The 14041-nt window shown below is 39.8% G+C and overlaps 1 protein-coding gene across 1 annotated transcript in view; it reads right to left on the reverse strand.

Moving 5' to 3' along the window:
• The window catches only part of TRPM3 (transient receptor potential cation channel subfamily M member 3), a 436512-nt gene that overhangs the window by 100988 nt on the left and 321483 nt on the right, over positions 1 to 14041 (reverse strand). The window contains exon 7 of the mRNA XM_083817139.1: positions 10892 to 11066. Coding sequence (XP_083673265.1) covers positions 10892 to 11066 — 175 coding nt within the window. The remainder of the gene's footprint in view (positions 1 to 10891; positions 11067 to 14041) is intronic.

The following is a 14041-nucleotide window of genomic DNA, read 5'->3' on the forward strand; positions in this document are numbered from 1 at the left end:
ACTTTTTTTTTTTTTTTTTCCATTAGAATTGCAAATAAGACACAGTGGTGCAACTCCATGGGACTGAATGAATTTCTACTACCTTTGAGTCCACATATTTTACACAACATTTTAATGAGAAGAGACAGAAAATAAATGTAATTATTCCTTCATTCTATTCAAATAATGATAATTTCTCTGTGCTTCATAGAAGGAATCCTAGAAAGGATTGGAAGTGAGCTTAAAGATCATCTAATTCCCACCCCCTCCCACCCATTTTTTTTTTTTTTTAATTGAAACCTTTACTCCTTATCCTATCACTACATCATGCCCTGGCAAAAAGTCTCTCTCCTGTATGTCCCCTTTAGGTACTGGAAGGCTGCTCTAAGGTCTCCCTAGAGCCTTCTCTTCTCCAGGCTGAACAATCCCATCCATACGCAGTACAGTACACCTGCAGTACCAGATGATCTTGAAGGTCTCTTCCAATCTTAATGATTCTATGATTCTATGTTTCTATGATTCTATAACTCCAGGTGAGGTTTCATTAGAGCCGAGTAGAGGGGAAGAATCACCTCTCTTGACCTGAGTACCATGCTGGTTTTGATACAGGTCAGATATGTTTGGCTTTCTGAGCTGCAAATACACATTGCTGGCTCATGTTGAGCTTATCATCAACAAGCAGCATGACGTCCTTCTCATCAGGGCTGTTCTCAATCCATTCTCTGCTCAGACTGTATCTGTACTTGGAATTGCTCTGACCCTGATGCAGGACCTTGCACTTGGCGTTGTTGAACCTAATGAGGTTTGCACAGGCCCGTATTTCAAGCCTGTCAAGGTCTCTCTGGATGGCATCCCTTCCCTCCAGCATGTCAACAGCACCACACAGCTTGGTGTTGGAAAACTTGCTGAGGGTGCACTAGATCCCACCTTCCATGTCATTGACAAAGGTGTTAAATAGTGCCAGTCCCAATACCAATCTCTGAGATATACCACTTGTTACTGAACGCCACCTGGACATTGAGTGGTTGACTGCAGCTCTTTTAGTGAGACCATCCAGCCAATTCCTTACCCACCAACTGGTCCATCCATCAAATCCATGTCTCTTCAATTTAGAGACAAGGGTGTCATGGGATACAGTGTCAAATGCTTTGCACAGGTCTAGATAGATGATGGCAGTTGCTCTTCCCCTTTTCAATAATGCTGTAACCCTATCGTAGAAGGCCACCAGATTTGTCAGGCATGATTTGGCCTCAGTGAAGTTGTGTTGGCTGTCACCAATCACCTCCTTATTATGTATGTGCCTTATAGCATTGTTTCCAGGAGGATCTGCTCAAAGATCTTGCTGGGCACAGAGGTGAAACTGACTGGCCTGTAGCTCCCTGAGTCCTCCTTTTTTCTCTTTTTAAAAATGGGGGTTATGTTTCCCCTCTTCCCATCAGTGGGAACTTCTCTGGACTGCCACGAGCTCTCAAATATGATGGACAGTGGCTTAACAACTACATCTGCCAGTTCCCTCATGTCCTGCAGGTGTATTTCATCAAGTCCCATGGACTCACACACCTTTATGATCCTTAGATAGTCTTGAACATGATCTCCTACAGTGGGTTGTTCATCATTCTCCCAGTCACTACCTTTGCTTGCTGGAGCTTGCGCTATGTGCCTGGAGATCTTGCTGGTGAAGACTGAGGCAAAAAACTCGAGTACCTCAGGCTTCTCCATATCCTGGGTGGCCTGGTCTCCTGTTTCCTTCAGAAGAGGGCCCACAATTTCCCTAGTCTTCTTTTTATCATTGATGCACCTTTCTTGTGGATCTTAATGCCCCTGGCCAAATTTAATTCTAAACAGGCTTTAGGTTTCTTAACCTGATCCCTGGCTGTTCGGACAATTTCTCTGTATTCCTCCCAGGCTACCCGACCTTGCTTCCACCCTCTGTAGGCCTCCTTTTTCTGTTCAAGTTTGGCCTGGAACTTCTTGTTTATCTGTGCAGGCCTCCTGGTGTTTTTGCCCAACTTCCTCTTTGTTGGGAGGTGTCATTCCTGAGTTTGGAGGAGGTGATCCTTGAATATTAGCCAGCTTCCTTGGGCCCCTTTTCCCGCCAGGACTTTGTCCCATGGTACTCTACCAAGCAGGTCCCTGAAGTCTGCTCTCCCAAAGACAAGGGTAGTGAGATTGCTGTGTTCCCTCCTTGATGCCCTCTGAATGCAAAACTCCACCATTTCATGGTCACTGCAGACAAGGCTGCCTCTGAGTTTCCCCTTCCCCACCAGTCCCTCCTTGCTGATGAGAATGAGGTCCAGCATTGCACCTCTCCTCATTGGCTCCTCTGTCACTTAGAGAAGTTGGCTCCTCTGTCACTTAGAGAAGGAAGTGTATCAATGCATTCCAGGAGCCATCCCACCACAACTCAATAAAGCTGATGAGATCATTGCCCTGCAGGCATGAATACATCTCTAACTTCTCAAGTCTATTCCCCATGCTACATGTGTTAGCATAAGGACAATTGATATGGGCTCCTGATGAAGCTGACTCACTGGTTGCAGTGGCTGGAGTTTCGTTGTCCTACTCTTCCGGTACTCTCCTATTGACCCATGACACTTCTCCAGGCTCTGGGCACCTGTTGACCCATGACACCTCTCCAGGCTCTGGGCACCTGTCACTGACACTGGCGTCAAACTGGGAGGAGCAGGATGGATTGAGGTTCTCTTCCTCTGGCAACTCTAGTTTCATGAGAGTTGCCAAACTGGTGCCCCTCTTCACCGGCTTGGCAAGCCTGTGACTGAAGATACTCTTCCCTTTCTCTGACAGATGGACCCCATCAGCCCATAGCAGAACAGGTTTCTCAAAGTGAGTCCCATAGTCTAAGTAGCCAAACCCCTGTCTGTGGCACCAGTCCTGTAACCATCTGTTGATTTGCCAGACTTGACTTGCCCTTTCAATCCCCTTCCCTTTGACAGGGACTGATAAAAAAAAACAAACCAAACCAAACAAAAAAAACCAAATTGGATTCCTGAGTCCCTTACTGCTGCTCCTAGGGATCAGTATTACTTGCAGCTCTTCACTGGTGGTTGTTCTTCTACACTATTTTTCCCTGATTATGTTTATTGAATGGCTGTCCCTTGGTGAAAGAGGTGGTTGCGCTTTAACATAGAAATGAGCTGCTTCTATCCAGCTTTTGATCTGCAGAGTGCTTTGGTGCAAGAGAACAGTAATGATATAAAGGTATACAATGTGAAAGCAATCTTGCAATCTTGCATAAGATGCAAAAGAAACACCACAGGGGTCAGAGAAGAGCCAAACTGCACGCACATTATCATCCTTTTTGCTCAAAGCAAAATATCCCAATATTTTCCCTATTAGAAACAAAGATACTTAAGTCTCATACATAGCCTAAAAGCTCTGCCACAGTGGATGCAGAGACAGATCAATCCAAAGGCAATCTTTAACAATTCTCATGTGAGGCTGCTCAGTTAAAGAAGAAAGAATGTTTTATATGTTTCCTTATGAACGTTAGGCAAGAAATACGTTTTTATGGCATTGAACTGAATTCCTTAAGGGTTTCATACTTGCAGGAGTAGATCTGATGGAGTAGTTAATACACTATAAACTCAGCTGGGAGACTGTAGTTGAATATTGCAAGTCCGTTTCCATTAAGTAAGGAAATATTTGCCTAAGAAGTGACATAGTTTTAACTTAGTATTTCATTTTTCTCTTAAATTCAACATTTAATTAAAAAATTCTCTGAGGATTAAAAACTACTATTGAATGATTCTATAAATAGTTGCACTTTGCAGTTGTACTTCCAGTTTGTGCAAGAAAGTGAAATGAGAAGACATCCTTGATAATACAGTCAAACATATTTTGGCTTTATGTGGAGAAGAGTTATTAACTACTACAATATTCACTTCAATAGTTTGGGGACTACATAGAGGATAACTTTGGGTGCTTATGATTAATCCTATTTTTTCACCTCTCAAAGCACTTCAACACATTTGCAGCTTTTGAGAAAACGAGAAATTAAGTGTTTCAGAGACTTAGATATTTAAATCAGGGAAAATAGCAATAAGCAGCTAAAAAAATCTTCAAAGTCAGAACACAGGGAAGCCTATATTTCAGCCTGCTTCTCATTTAGGTTATCTCCAGTACATAGCTTGTTTGTCATTAAGATGTCAAAGCTATTAGGAGCTCAGTGGGTTTACAACTAAGACTTATTTGTTTGTAGTGAAATGTAGCCACCTTGTACATTCTTAAATGTTGCATTCAACATTTTTCAGACTGAAGCGATATGTAGTCCTTGAAACTATAGCTATGGTAAGCTTTAAAAAAAACAAAAAACCAAAACCAAACAAAACAAAAAAACAAACAGTAACACTGCATTAATACTGTATATCTGATATTCATAATGCTCAAGCCTCAGCTCTGTGGAAACTGCCTATCTGCGTTGCCTTTCCCCTGAAATTTCAATGGACTTTTTGAGACGTGGTAATGAGGCCTCAAAACTAATTTACACCCAAAGACACCTTTACTTTATGGTGTGCATCACAGTTCTTTCTGACCTGTTGTTAGCACATCATGCCATTGTAGAAACACCTCCTGCAAGGCAGGATGTACACAGCATTCTGTGCTCACAGTCTTGTTCCACTGCAGTACAATAAAGTCTGCTTGTAGTTAGAATTTGCACTGAAAGTCAGACTTAGGTTAGTGACATGTCCAACTTTTCATGAGGTAAGACTATCACTAGGCTTTAAAACAAGGCAGATCCACCTTCCTACCTTTTGTCTGCTCAAGGATGTGCAAATATTGACATTGCAAAAGGTTATTGCAACATGATTTATATATATATATATATATATATATATATATAATCTGTTTCTGCTATGTGAAATCAATTAGAAATGATAAACAATGAGGATAGAAGGCAGGCACACCACAATTTTTTGAAGCCCAATACAAAAGGACCTTTGGGGCAGATGAACAATTGCCCAACATGTAAGGACCTCTCTGAGATGATGGATTGGTGCCACACTAATTAAAACTCAAGAAAACAGAACAATATTTTGTCCTCCTTCACCTCCAGACATAGTTCTGTGACCCCTGGAAACAAGCTTTCAAATAAACTTGAAAACTTACAGCTATGCTAAGTACACACATACACACATTCTTATTCTACTCATAGAGATTGAATCCATTCCTTGTCTTCAGTGAGTGGGATTTTAAAATACCGGAGAAAAAGAAGTGTGATAATACCAGCATTCAAGTGCTGAGTCTGTTTTTCCCATGAATTAGGTGTTTTTTGAAAGATTTAGATCAGACACCCAGTGGAAAGCAGTGAGAAGATATGTTTTGTCTTGAAGAAGTCCATAATTAATTAAAATAGACTTTTGACTTTATAGTTTGATTGCAGGGCGGACTGCACAATTAAATTTTGGTCACACTTTGGATATTCTACATTGATTTAGTGTCTAACAGACACAGTTCTGTGTAACCTACTTAGATTCCATCTGAAAGAAAAAGCTATTAGTAATACACAATTAATGTCCCAATTATTCAGTATTCTCCTCATATTGCTAATCATTATTCAAAACTAGGTTAATGTAATCAGAGGGGAGGGAGTACCCAATTTACATATGAACTGCAGTATATTTGGGTAAAATTTTTTAAGCATATATATATAATATTGGTGTTTCACTTTGAGTATTCTTAAGAATGTAATTGCATGTTAGACTGATTTTTCAGACATGAGGCAATCACGTAGAAATTGTCACTAGACAGCTTTACAGATTTCTTAGTTTCCTGTGGTTTATTTAGTGCAGGGTGAACAGAAACAAACACTACCACAGAAAGAAGACTTATTGTAAAAAAAACACTTTCATGAAGAAAGAATTGAGCATCTCAGTTGCTCAGCTGAGCAATTCTCTAGCAACTAGTGTTTCATTCACCTGCTTTTCTTAAAAGTAAGAGTTTGTGATGATGACATAAATTGCATTCATTCTGTTCTTGCTATATTATTTGTCATGATGACATCAGAATGCAAACAAGATAGATGGAAACTGTATAGGTACATAGCATACGAAGGAATAAGAGATGTTTGAATAGGGTTATGGTAAATATATTAACAATTAGACTACTGAGAACAGAGAACTTTTCACAGTTTACGAGGAAACCTGACACAGTCAAATCTATCTCAGATGCAGCACTGGATTATGTGAACCTGAATATAAATCTGATTCTAGTATTTGTGGAAAACTATCTCACTCTCATTAGGAGCTCTAGGTTGAAGAAGTTCATGATGACATTTATTTTTAAACAATACAGTACTGTTTGGTCTAGAGTTCAGTGTTTATTTATTCATGTTTTATTATTTGCATAACTACTGTGGGTGTGAATACATACCTTTAAATATTCTAAAGTACCCCTTCCCACTAAATCCTGATCAGATTACTGCAGCTAATCAGAGAAAAAGTATGAAATAATTCTTAGTAATTAGAATCTGAGGGGGCCTTGATGCCCCTTTCATGCTTTGATCTAAAATTCTAAATGATCTAAATCATCCTTTATTTGCTCTTTCTTACTGTAAAAAGCAATCTCTGTGTTCTGCTTTGGGGACTTCTGGGTACAAGGTTCATGCTCTTAGGTGACTGCCTGGAAACCCTCTGAGGGTGTCTACTGTCATCAGGTAAAGACCAGGTAGTGGGATCTACAAGTGTGTGGGCCTGAGGAAGCTCTAGAAGCTTCTAACCAGTGTGATCAGCTGCCTTTGACCCAAGGTGCCTGAAGCTTTTGTTGCAGCTACCTCCTATTTAGGGAGGGTCTAACACCCTTTTGGCTAGTGCCCTGCAGAAGCCTATATTACAGCAAGGACAAAAGCACAGATCCAAGAATACAACCAACAGACGCAGCAGTGTGTACAGCAGGATGCAAATAAGGGACCTTAGCTGAATTTGTACCAGTACAGTCTCTGGTATGGTGGTGACAAACCACAGGGCAGCTTCCCCAGCAGGTGTTGAAGCAACTGTCCCTGTTAAGGTAGAGGCTTTGATGCAGATAGAGCTTAAGACAGTTGTTGCAGCCTTCTTCATATTGGTGATATGGTTTTGGGTTCTAGGACCGTAGGACCCTGTTTGCAGGTCAATGTCTACCTGGGGAAGATGGCTTAAAGGTAACTTGCCAAAGTGGCTGACCTGTTAATGAGGGCTTTAAAGTACAAATGATGGGAGCAGAAGAGAGTAGGCAGGCAGGTGAGGCAGTGATGGATGACATTGATGGACAAAGGGCCTGGAGTCATTTGACCGGAAAGGATCATAAAGTTAGCAAAACAATGTTTAAACAGGGTCATCTCTAGCAGTTCTATTTAAGCAAGGAAGTTCCTTCAGGGCACCAATGAAGAAATCCCCAAAGTATTTATTGGGAAATCAGCATGCTAGGATGCCTCTCTGAAGTGCCTGTACACTAATGCATGTTGCACATGAAATAAACACAATGAGCTAGATCTGTGTGCAGTTGCAAGCCTATGATGTTGGGATCACGGAGAAGTGATGGGATGGCTCCCATGACTGGAATGCTGCAGTGAGGGGATACAATCTCTTTAGGGAAGACAGGCTGGGAAGATGAGCAGGTGAATTTGCCATTTCTGTGAGAGAGCAGCTGGAACACATAGAACTTTACCTGGAAGTGGATGATGAGCCAGATGAGAGCTAATGTGTAAGGACTGAAGAGAACACAGGTAAGGGTGGCATTGTAGTAGGTATCCACTACAGGCTGTGTGACCTGGAAAAACAAGCAGATGAGGCCGTCTACAGACGACTAGGAGCAGACTCACATTTGCAGACCCTGGACCTCATGGAGATCTTCAACCACCCTGATATCTGCTGGGGGGACGACACAGAAGGGCATAAGTAATCCAGGGGGTTCCTGGAGAGAATTGACAACAAATTTCTGAGAGCAGAACCAATGAGAACAGGTGCTCTGACAGACCTCATGCTCACCAGCAAGGTGGTACTCATTGAGAAGGTGAAGGCCAAAGGCAGCCTTAGCTCTAGTGACTACGACATGGTGAAATTCAGGACTCTGAGAAGACAGAGCAAGGCAAAAAACAAGATCAAAACCCTGACTTAAGGCTAGCTGATTCTCTTCAGTAATCTGCCTAAATGAGTCCCACAGGATAAAGCCTGGAGGGAAGAGAAAGCTGGTTAATACTCAAAGATCATCTCCTCCAAGCTCAAGAGTGGTCCATCTTATGATCAGGATGTCAGGGAAAGATGCTAGGAGACCTGCATGGATAACAAGGATCTACTCGAAAAATTCAAACATGAAAAGAAGTATAAAGAAGGTAGAAGTAGACAGAAATGCAGAAACACTCCCAAAGTGTACATAGATGCAGTTAGCAAAGCCAAAGCCCAGCTGAAATTGAATGTGGCAAGGGGTGTCAAAGTCAACAAGAAGGGTTCTGCAACTACCCTGCTGACAGAAAGAAGTCTAGAAAAATGTGGGCTCATTGTTGAATTGGTAGGGGGGCCCTGGTGACACAGGATCTGGAAAAGTCTGAGGTACTGTTTGTCTTCTCTGCTTCAATTTTTATTAGCAAAACTAGTCTTGAAGAATCCCAGGGACAACAGACCAGTGGGTAAAAACCTGGATCAAGGAAGATATATTCTTGGTGGGATACTTAAGCAAATTGAGTAAGTCCACGGACACTAATGGAGTGTACCCATGAGTACTGTAGGAGTTGGCTGATGTCATTATGAGGACACTCTTAATAATCTCTGGATGATTATGGTGACTAAGAAAAGTGCCTGAGTGCTGGAGGAAGGCAAATGTCACTCCTATCTCCAAACAATACAAGAAGAAGGACCCAGGGACCTATAGCCCTGTCAGCCTCACTTCAACCCCTGAGGAGGTTATAGAGCAGCTCATCTTGGAAACAATTTCCAGGCACATGAAGGACAAGAAAGTCCTCAGGAATAGTCATCATGGATTCAGCAAGGGGAAGTCATGTTTGATCAACTTGATAAGCTTCTACAGATAAATGATCAGCCTGATGAATGAGAGAAAGAAGATGATATTGTCTACCTAGATTTCAGCAACGCCTTTGAAGCTGTTTCCCTGAAGGTTCTCATGGACCAGTTGAAGTATGGACTGGGTAATCATTCAGTGAGGCGGATTGAAAACTGAATGGCCAGGCTCAGTGGGTATGAACAGTGTCTCAAAGTCCAGCGAGAGTCCAGTAACTAGTGGTGTACCCCAGGGGTCAGTACTGGGTCTGGTCCTGTTTAATGTCTTAATTAATGATCTGGATGATGAGGCTCAGCAAGTTCGCTTATGACACAATACTGAGAGAAGTAGCTGATATGCCATGCAGTTGTGCTGCCATCCTGAGGGACCTGGACGGGCTGGAGAAATTGGCTGATAGGAACCCCTCTCTGCAAGGGTAAGTGAAAGGTCCTGTAGATGGAGAGAAACAGCCCCAGGTACATGTTAAGGGTCCCCCAGCTGGAAAGCAGTCCGGCAGAAAATGTTCTGGGAGTTCTGGTTGTCACCAAGCTGATCATGAGCCAGAAATGTGTCTTTGCAGCAAATAAGATCAATGCTATTCCCAGCTGCATTAGGAAGAATACTTCCAGCATGTCAAGGGAAGTGATCCTTCCCTCTACTCCGCACTGGTGAGACCACACCCAGAGTACTGTGTCCATCTCTGGGCTCCCCAGAACAGATAAGATATGGATGTACTAGAGAGAGTCCAGGAAAGGACCATGAAGAGGATGAAGGGACTGGAGTATCTCTCCTATGAGAAAAGGCTAAGAGAGCTGGGACTGCTTAGCCTAGAGAAGAGAAGGCAGCTTGAGGGGGATCTAGTGAATGTATATAAATATGTGAAAAGAGGGTGCAAAGAATATGGAGCTAGGCTCTTTCAAGTGGTACCCAGTGACAGGAGAAGAGGCAATGGACATAAATACTGGAGGCTCCACCTGAATATCACAGAAAAGCTTTGAGGGTGGTGGAACACTGACACATATTGCTCAGACAATTGTGGAGCCATCATCCTTGGAGATGCTCTAAGGCTGTCTGGACATGGTCATTGGCAGCATGCTGTAGCCAACTGCCTGAGCAGGGCAGTTGGACCAGATGACCTCCAAAGATTGCTTCCAACCTCAATCATTCCATGATTCCATGGTTGCATACATATTTTTGTGGTAGAGAGAAAAAAAACACACACAACCAACCAACCAAACAAAAAACATGGTTTAGGCATGCAGTATTAACATGTACTTTAGAAATTGGAAAGAATACTTACAGCCTGATTCAACAAAAACACACTTGAATTTTCTATAATATAAGCTAAATATTATCCTTGCTGCACCTTGAGTCTGCAAAGAAAGGTGGGACAGCACAAATGCAGATCAGTGCACAAGCAGTTGTGTAAATATAGGCAGGTGTGCAGAGTCATGCCCAAAGTGCAAGGCAAATACAACCGAGATTATGAACATTTGGGATTCATGTGATGGTTTATGTAGGAATGAAACCAGAGGATGGCAGTACACTGTTACAATGACATAACTTGTCTGAGACAGTTTTGAATACAATGAAAATAATTTTGCATATCTTTTGAGTGAATCCCTTGAGTTGTGACTTCAAGGACCATGTGCTTTACCTGTCCACATGCTGCATTTCACAGCACTATAATATTCTAACTACATGATAGAGTCTCTAAATCTCTGATTGTTTTATTCTGTAGATTTTCCTTAGTGGTACTTTAGCTTTTTTTGGACTGGGTACATTCAATACTTTACTCACGTCAATGACAGAAAAAGCCATGCGAGGACCGGATTAGTTTCAGAACTATATTTCTAATAGTTTTTTTGGCTCTATGTTATCACCAAATCGGTAGAAAAAAAGCTCTCATGAGGAAATGACTCACCCTCCTTCTTCAGAATATTTGTGACCAAAGGCAAGGATGTCAGATGCCCGACCGCTGCCATCACATATCACAACAGGAACAGGAGGCGTGTCTCGCAGGTACTCCAGAACGATAGAGATAACATTGGGACCTCCTTCCACAATGAGGGCCACCACTGGAACCCCCTGACCAATTCCTGGAGTAAAAGAAAGAAAGAAAAAAAACCAACCAACCAAACAAAAGAAACAACAAGAAGAACCAATAAAAACAACAACAAACAACAACAACAACAAACAAAGCCAGCAAAGCAAACAAAACGTAACAGAAGACAGAAAAAAAAATCAAACTTAAATTAGATTGCGACTCTACAGTGTCATGTTAGAGAAAAAGAGAAAATGCCATTCATAAAATCATAGCTTTTAAGGACAGGAGAGACCAGTGTAGTCACCTGGTCAGTTTCATCACATAAATAAATAAAAAAAGAAAAAAAAGAAAAAAAAAGAAAAGGATTTTATAGATTTATTTTCTGTTTTAAGTGCCATATTCATGGCTGAAAGAGACCACAATTTTATTTACTTATTTATTTTTTAAAAGATCATATCTTGTTTTGAAAGAATAGAGAAGCTACCGCAATTATTTCTAACATGTTCTGATTCAGAACAGAGCAGTTTTCTTGTAATCTAGATTTTGCATGGTGTCATTTTTCAATCATTGGTTCTTCCAGTAGCTTTGCTTGGAGCTTCAAAATCATCTCTACCATGGTATTTTTGTTTCCTTACTGCATATTTTAAGGGTGCAGCTGGATGGTCCTATAACCTTCTCCTTGACAAAATGATAATACATGTTACAAGCCAATGCAACACTTGTTTTCTAATTCTAGTTGGTCTCACAGTCGTTCTCCAAAATCACTTCAAATTTTCCGGCATATTACTTGTGCTGCAGACCCCACACTGGACAGTGCTACTGAGAGAGCTGAACTTGTGCTGAACCAGAGGAGCAAAATTTTATTTTTATTTTTTTTTTCCCCCCAAATTTGTTATATAGTTAGATGGGAGAGCTCTACAAAATTGATAGTACAGACTTTGACATGAAAGCCTTGTGAATTTAGAGAAAAACAGTTTGATACCAGGCTTGTGTTTATATGACTGAGAAAACTTTTATGCTTGTCACTTCTTGACCAGCTGAGACAGGGGAATCCAAAGGACTCAATCAGGAGAACAAGTTGACTGTTTTCTATTAACTTTTCTTGAAAACACAAAGGCTCAAAGTCTTTTTTTTTTTTTTTAATTTAAATTTAAATTTAAATTTTAGGCTAGATTTTCTTAAGTAAAACTATATGTATATACTATATGTATCATGCACAGAAATGTGATGCTTCATTGAAAAATAGAAAGATTCACCCAACCTGTTAATAGTTAGGTTGGGAAATGTTGCAAGAAGCCAGGCAACCATGGGTTTTGGTCTGACTGCCTGCAGTTTCCATTTAGAGAGAGTTCTAGTTCGTAAGAACAAAGATAAGACTATGGGAGTGGAACACTAAGTCTTGTTAGACCCTGTGGAAACATTAACAAATCAAGCCTTTTTTTTAGCCACCAAATTTTTTCAGGATTTGAGTCACTGTCAAAAGACGAAGTGAAATGTTCTTTAAAATAGAAACCAAACAATTCTCATACAAAAGTGCAAAATATTGTAAGCACATTCTGAAACACTTTACAAACTGATACTGTTCCCTGGAGAGATTATCGGTGACTTCATTATGGCTGTATCTACTGTCTGCTTGTTCTTTTTTTTTTCTTTTTTTCTTTTTATTTTTTTTTATAAGTTAAGTGGTGTGTTTTTACAGTATGAAAACTGTAAGCAGAGTTATAAAATCCCAGCTAATAAAAGAGAAGTAAAAGGGTAGAACATAACAAGGCATTTAGCAGAGTGATTACCACAGAACTCACTGTTATTATTTTATTTTTTTTTATTTTTATCAATATTAGGACTTGCCATGATTGCTGCTCTACCTAATCATTTATAGGTTGTTGAATTATTTTCAAAGGCATTAGTGAAGAAGCAGCTTATAAGAGTGGAATTAAATGAGAAATGTAAATTAGAAATGTTGATTAAAAGGAGTAAATTATAAGCGTGAGGGGTTAGACTAACCTTGTGTACTTCCTTTAACTTTGAAGTATTTAAGGATGATTTTAGATGGGCAAATTTGGGTTACTTATTTATTTGACTTACTCATAAATTTTTATCATTTATAAAATCACACCTCTTAAGAGAGCATTCTAAATATTAAAAATAATAAAAAATCCTAAGAATCTTACAGATATTATGATTTTATTCCACATCATATCAATACAATTAATACATCTGTTTGCACTGGAGTTTTCATCAGAGAACCTCAATTCACAAATCTGCCTAGGTTTTCCTTTGCCACTAGATGATAAAAGAAATGCTGTTTATATTTATATCTAGTGCAAGAAAACTTTGTAGTATGGCAATTGCTAACAGATGATGAGTGAAAATTAAATTAACTGACTTAAATACTTTTATTTAAGAAATATCCCAGTGTAATCACATAGTGGCTGATGAGACACTCTTCAGTTAAGATTTTAATGTAAGATAAGGAGTTGTTTTATTTCTGGTCGTCTGGCTAGAATGTCAAAGTCACCAAATTTTATGAATTTTCTATCAATACTTACGAAACTTTTCTTTATATACATTATATCATATAGCTGATGCTTTTAGTATTTTTTCTTCTGTTGATTATAATAATTATTATTTTTTAAGATACACATTTGTGGTACTAGAATAAATATCTCCCTTCACTGTTCTTGGTTCATCCCTCCTTTCTCTAAAGACTGATCTACTGTGAGATCTGTCTAGTATGCACAGAATTCACTGAAATTTTACATCAACATTCTCTTCAGAAGTGTAGTATTTTCCTTTGGAATATAACTAGAACGACCCATTTTATTTCATTACGGATAAATAAAAAAAAGTTTTTTTTTTTTTAGAAGCCTAACTCTAACAAAGGTTGCATTTTGTAAAGTATTTGCTATTATGTCTCTCTCTATATATATATATAAACAAACTGAATAAAAATGGAAAAAATGTGAAAGTATATAATTTACTAAGGAGTAGCATTGTATGAGAAAGTCTAGCACCAACAGTTTCATA

The sequence above is a fragment of the Anser anser genome (assembly GCF_964211835.1).
Source record: "Anser anser genome assembly, chromosome: Z".
Classification (NCBI taxonomy): Eukaryota; Metazoa; Chordata; class Aves; order Anseriformes; family Anatidae; genus Anser; species Anser anser.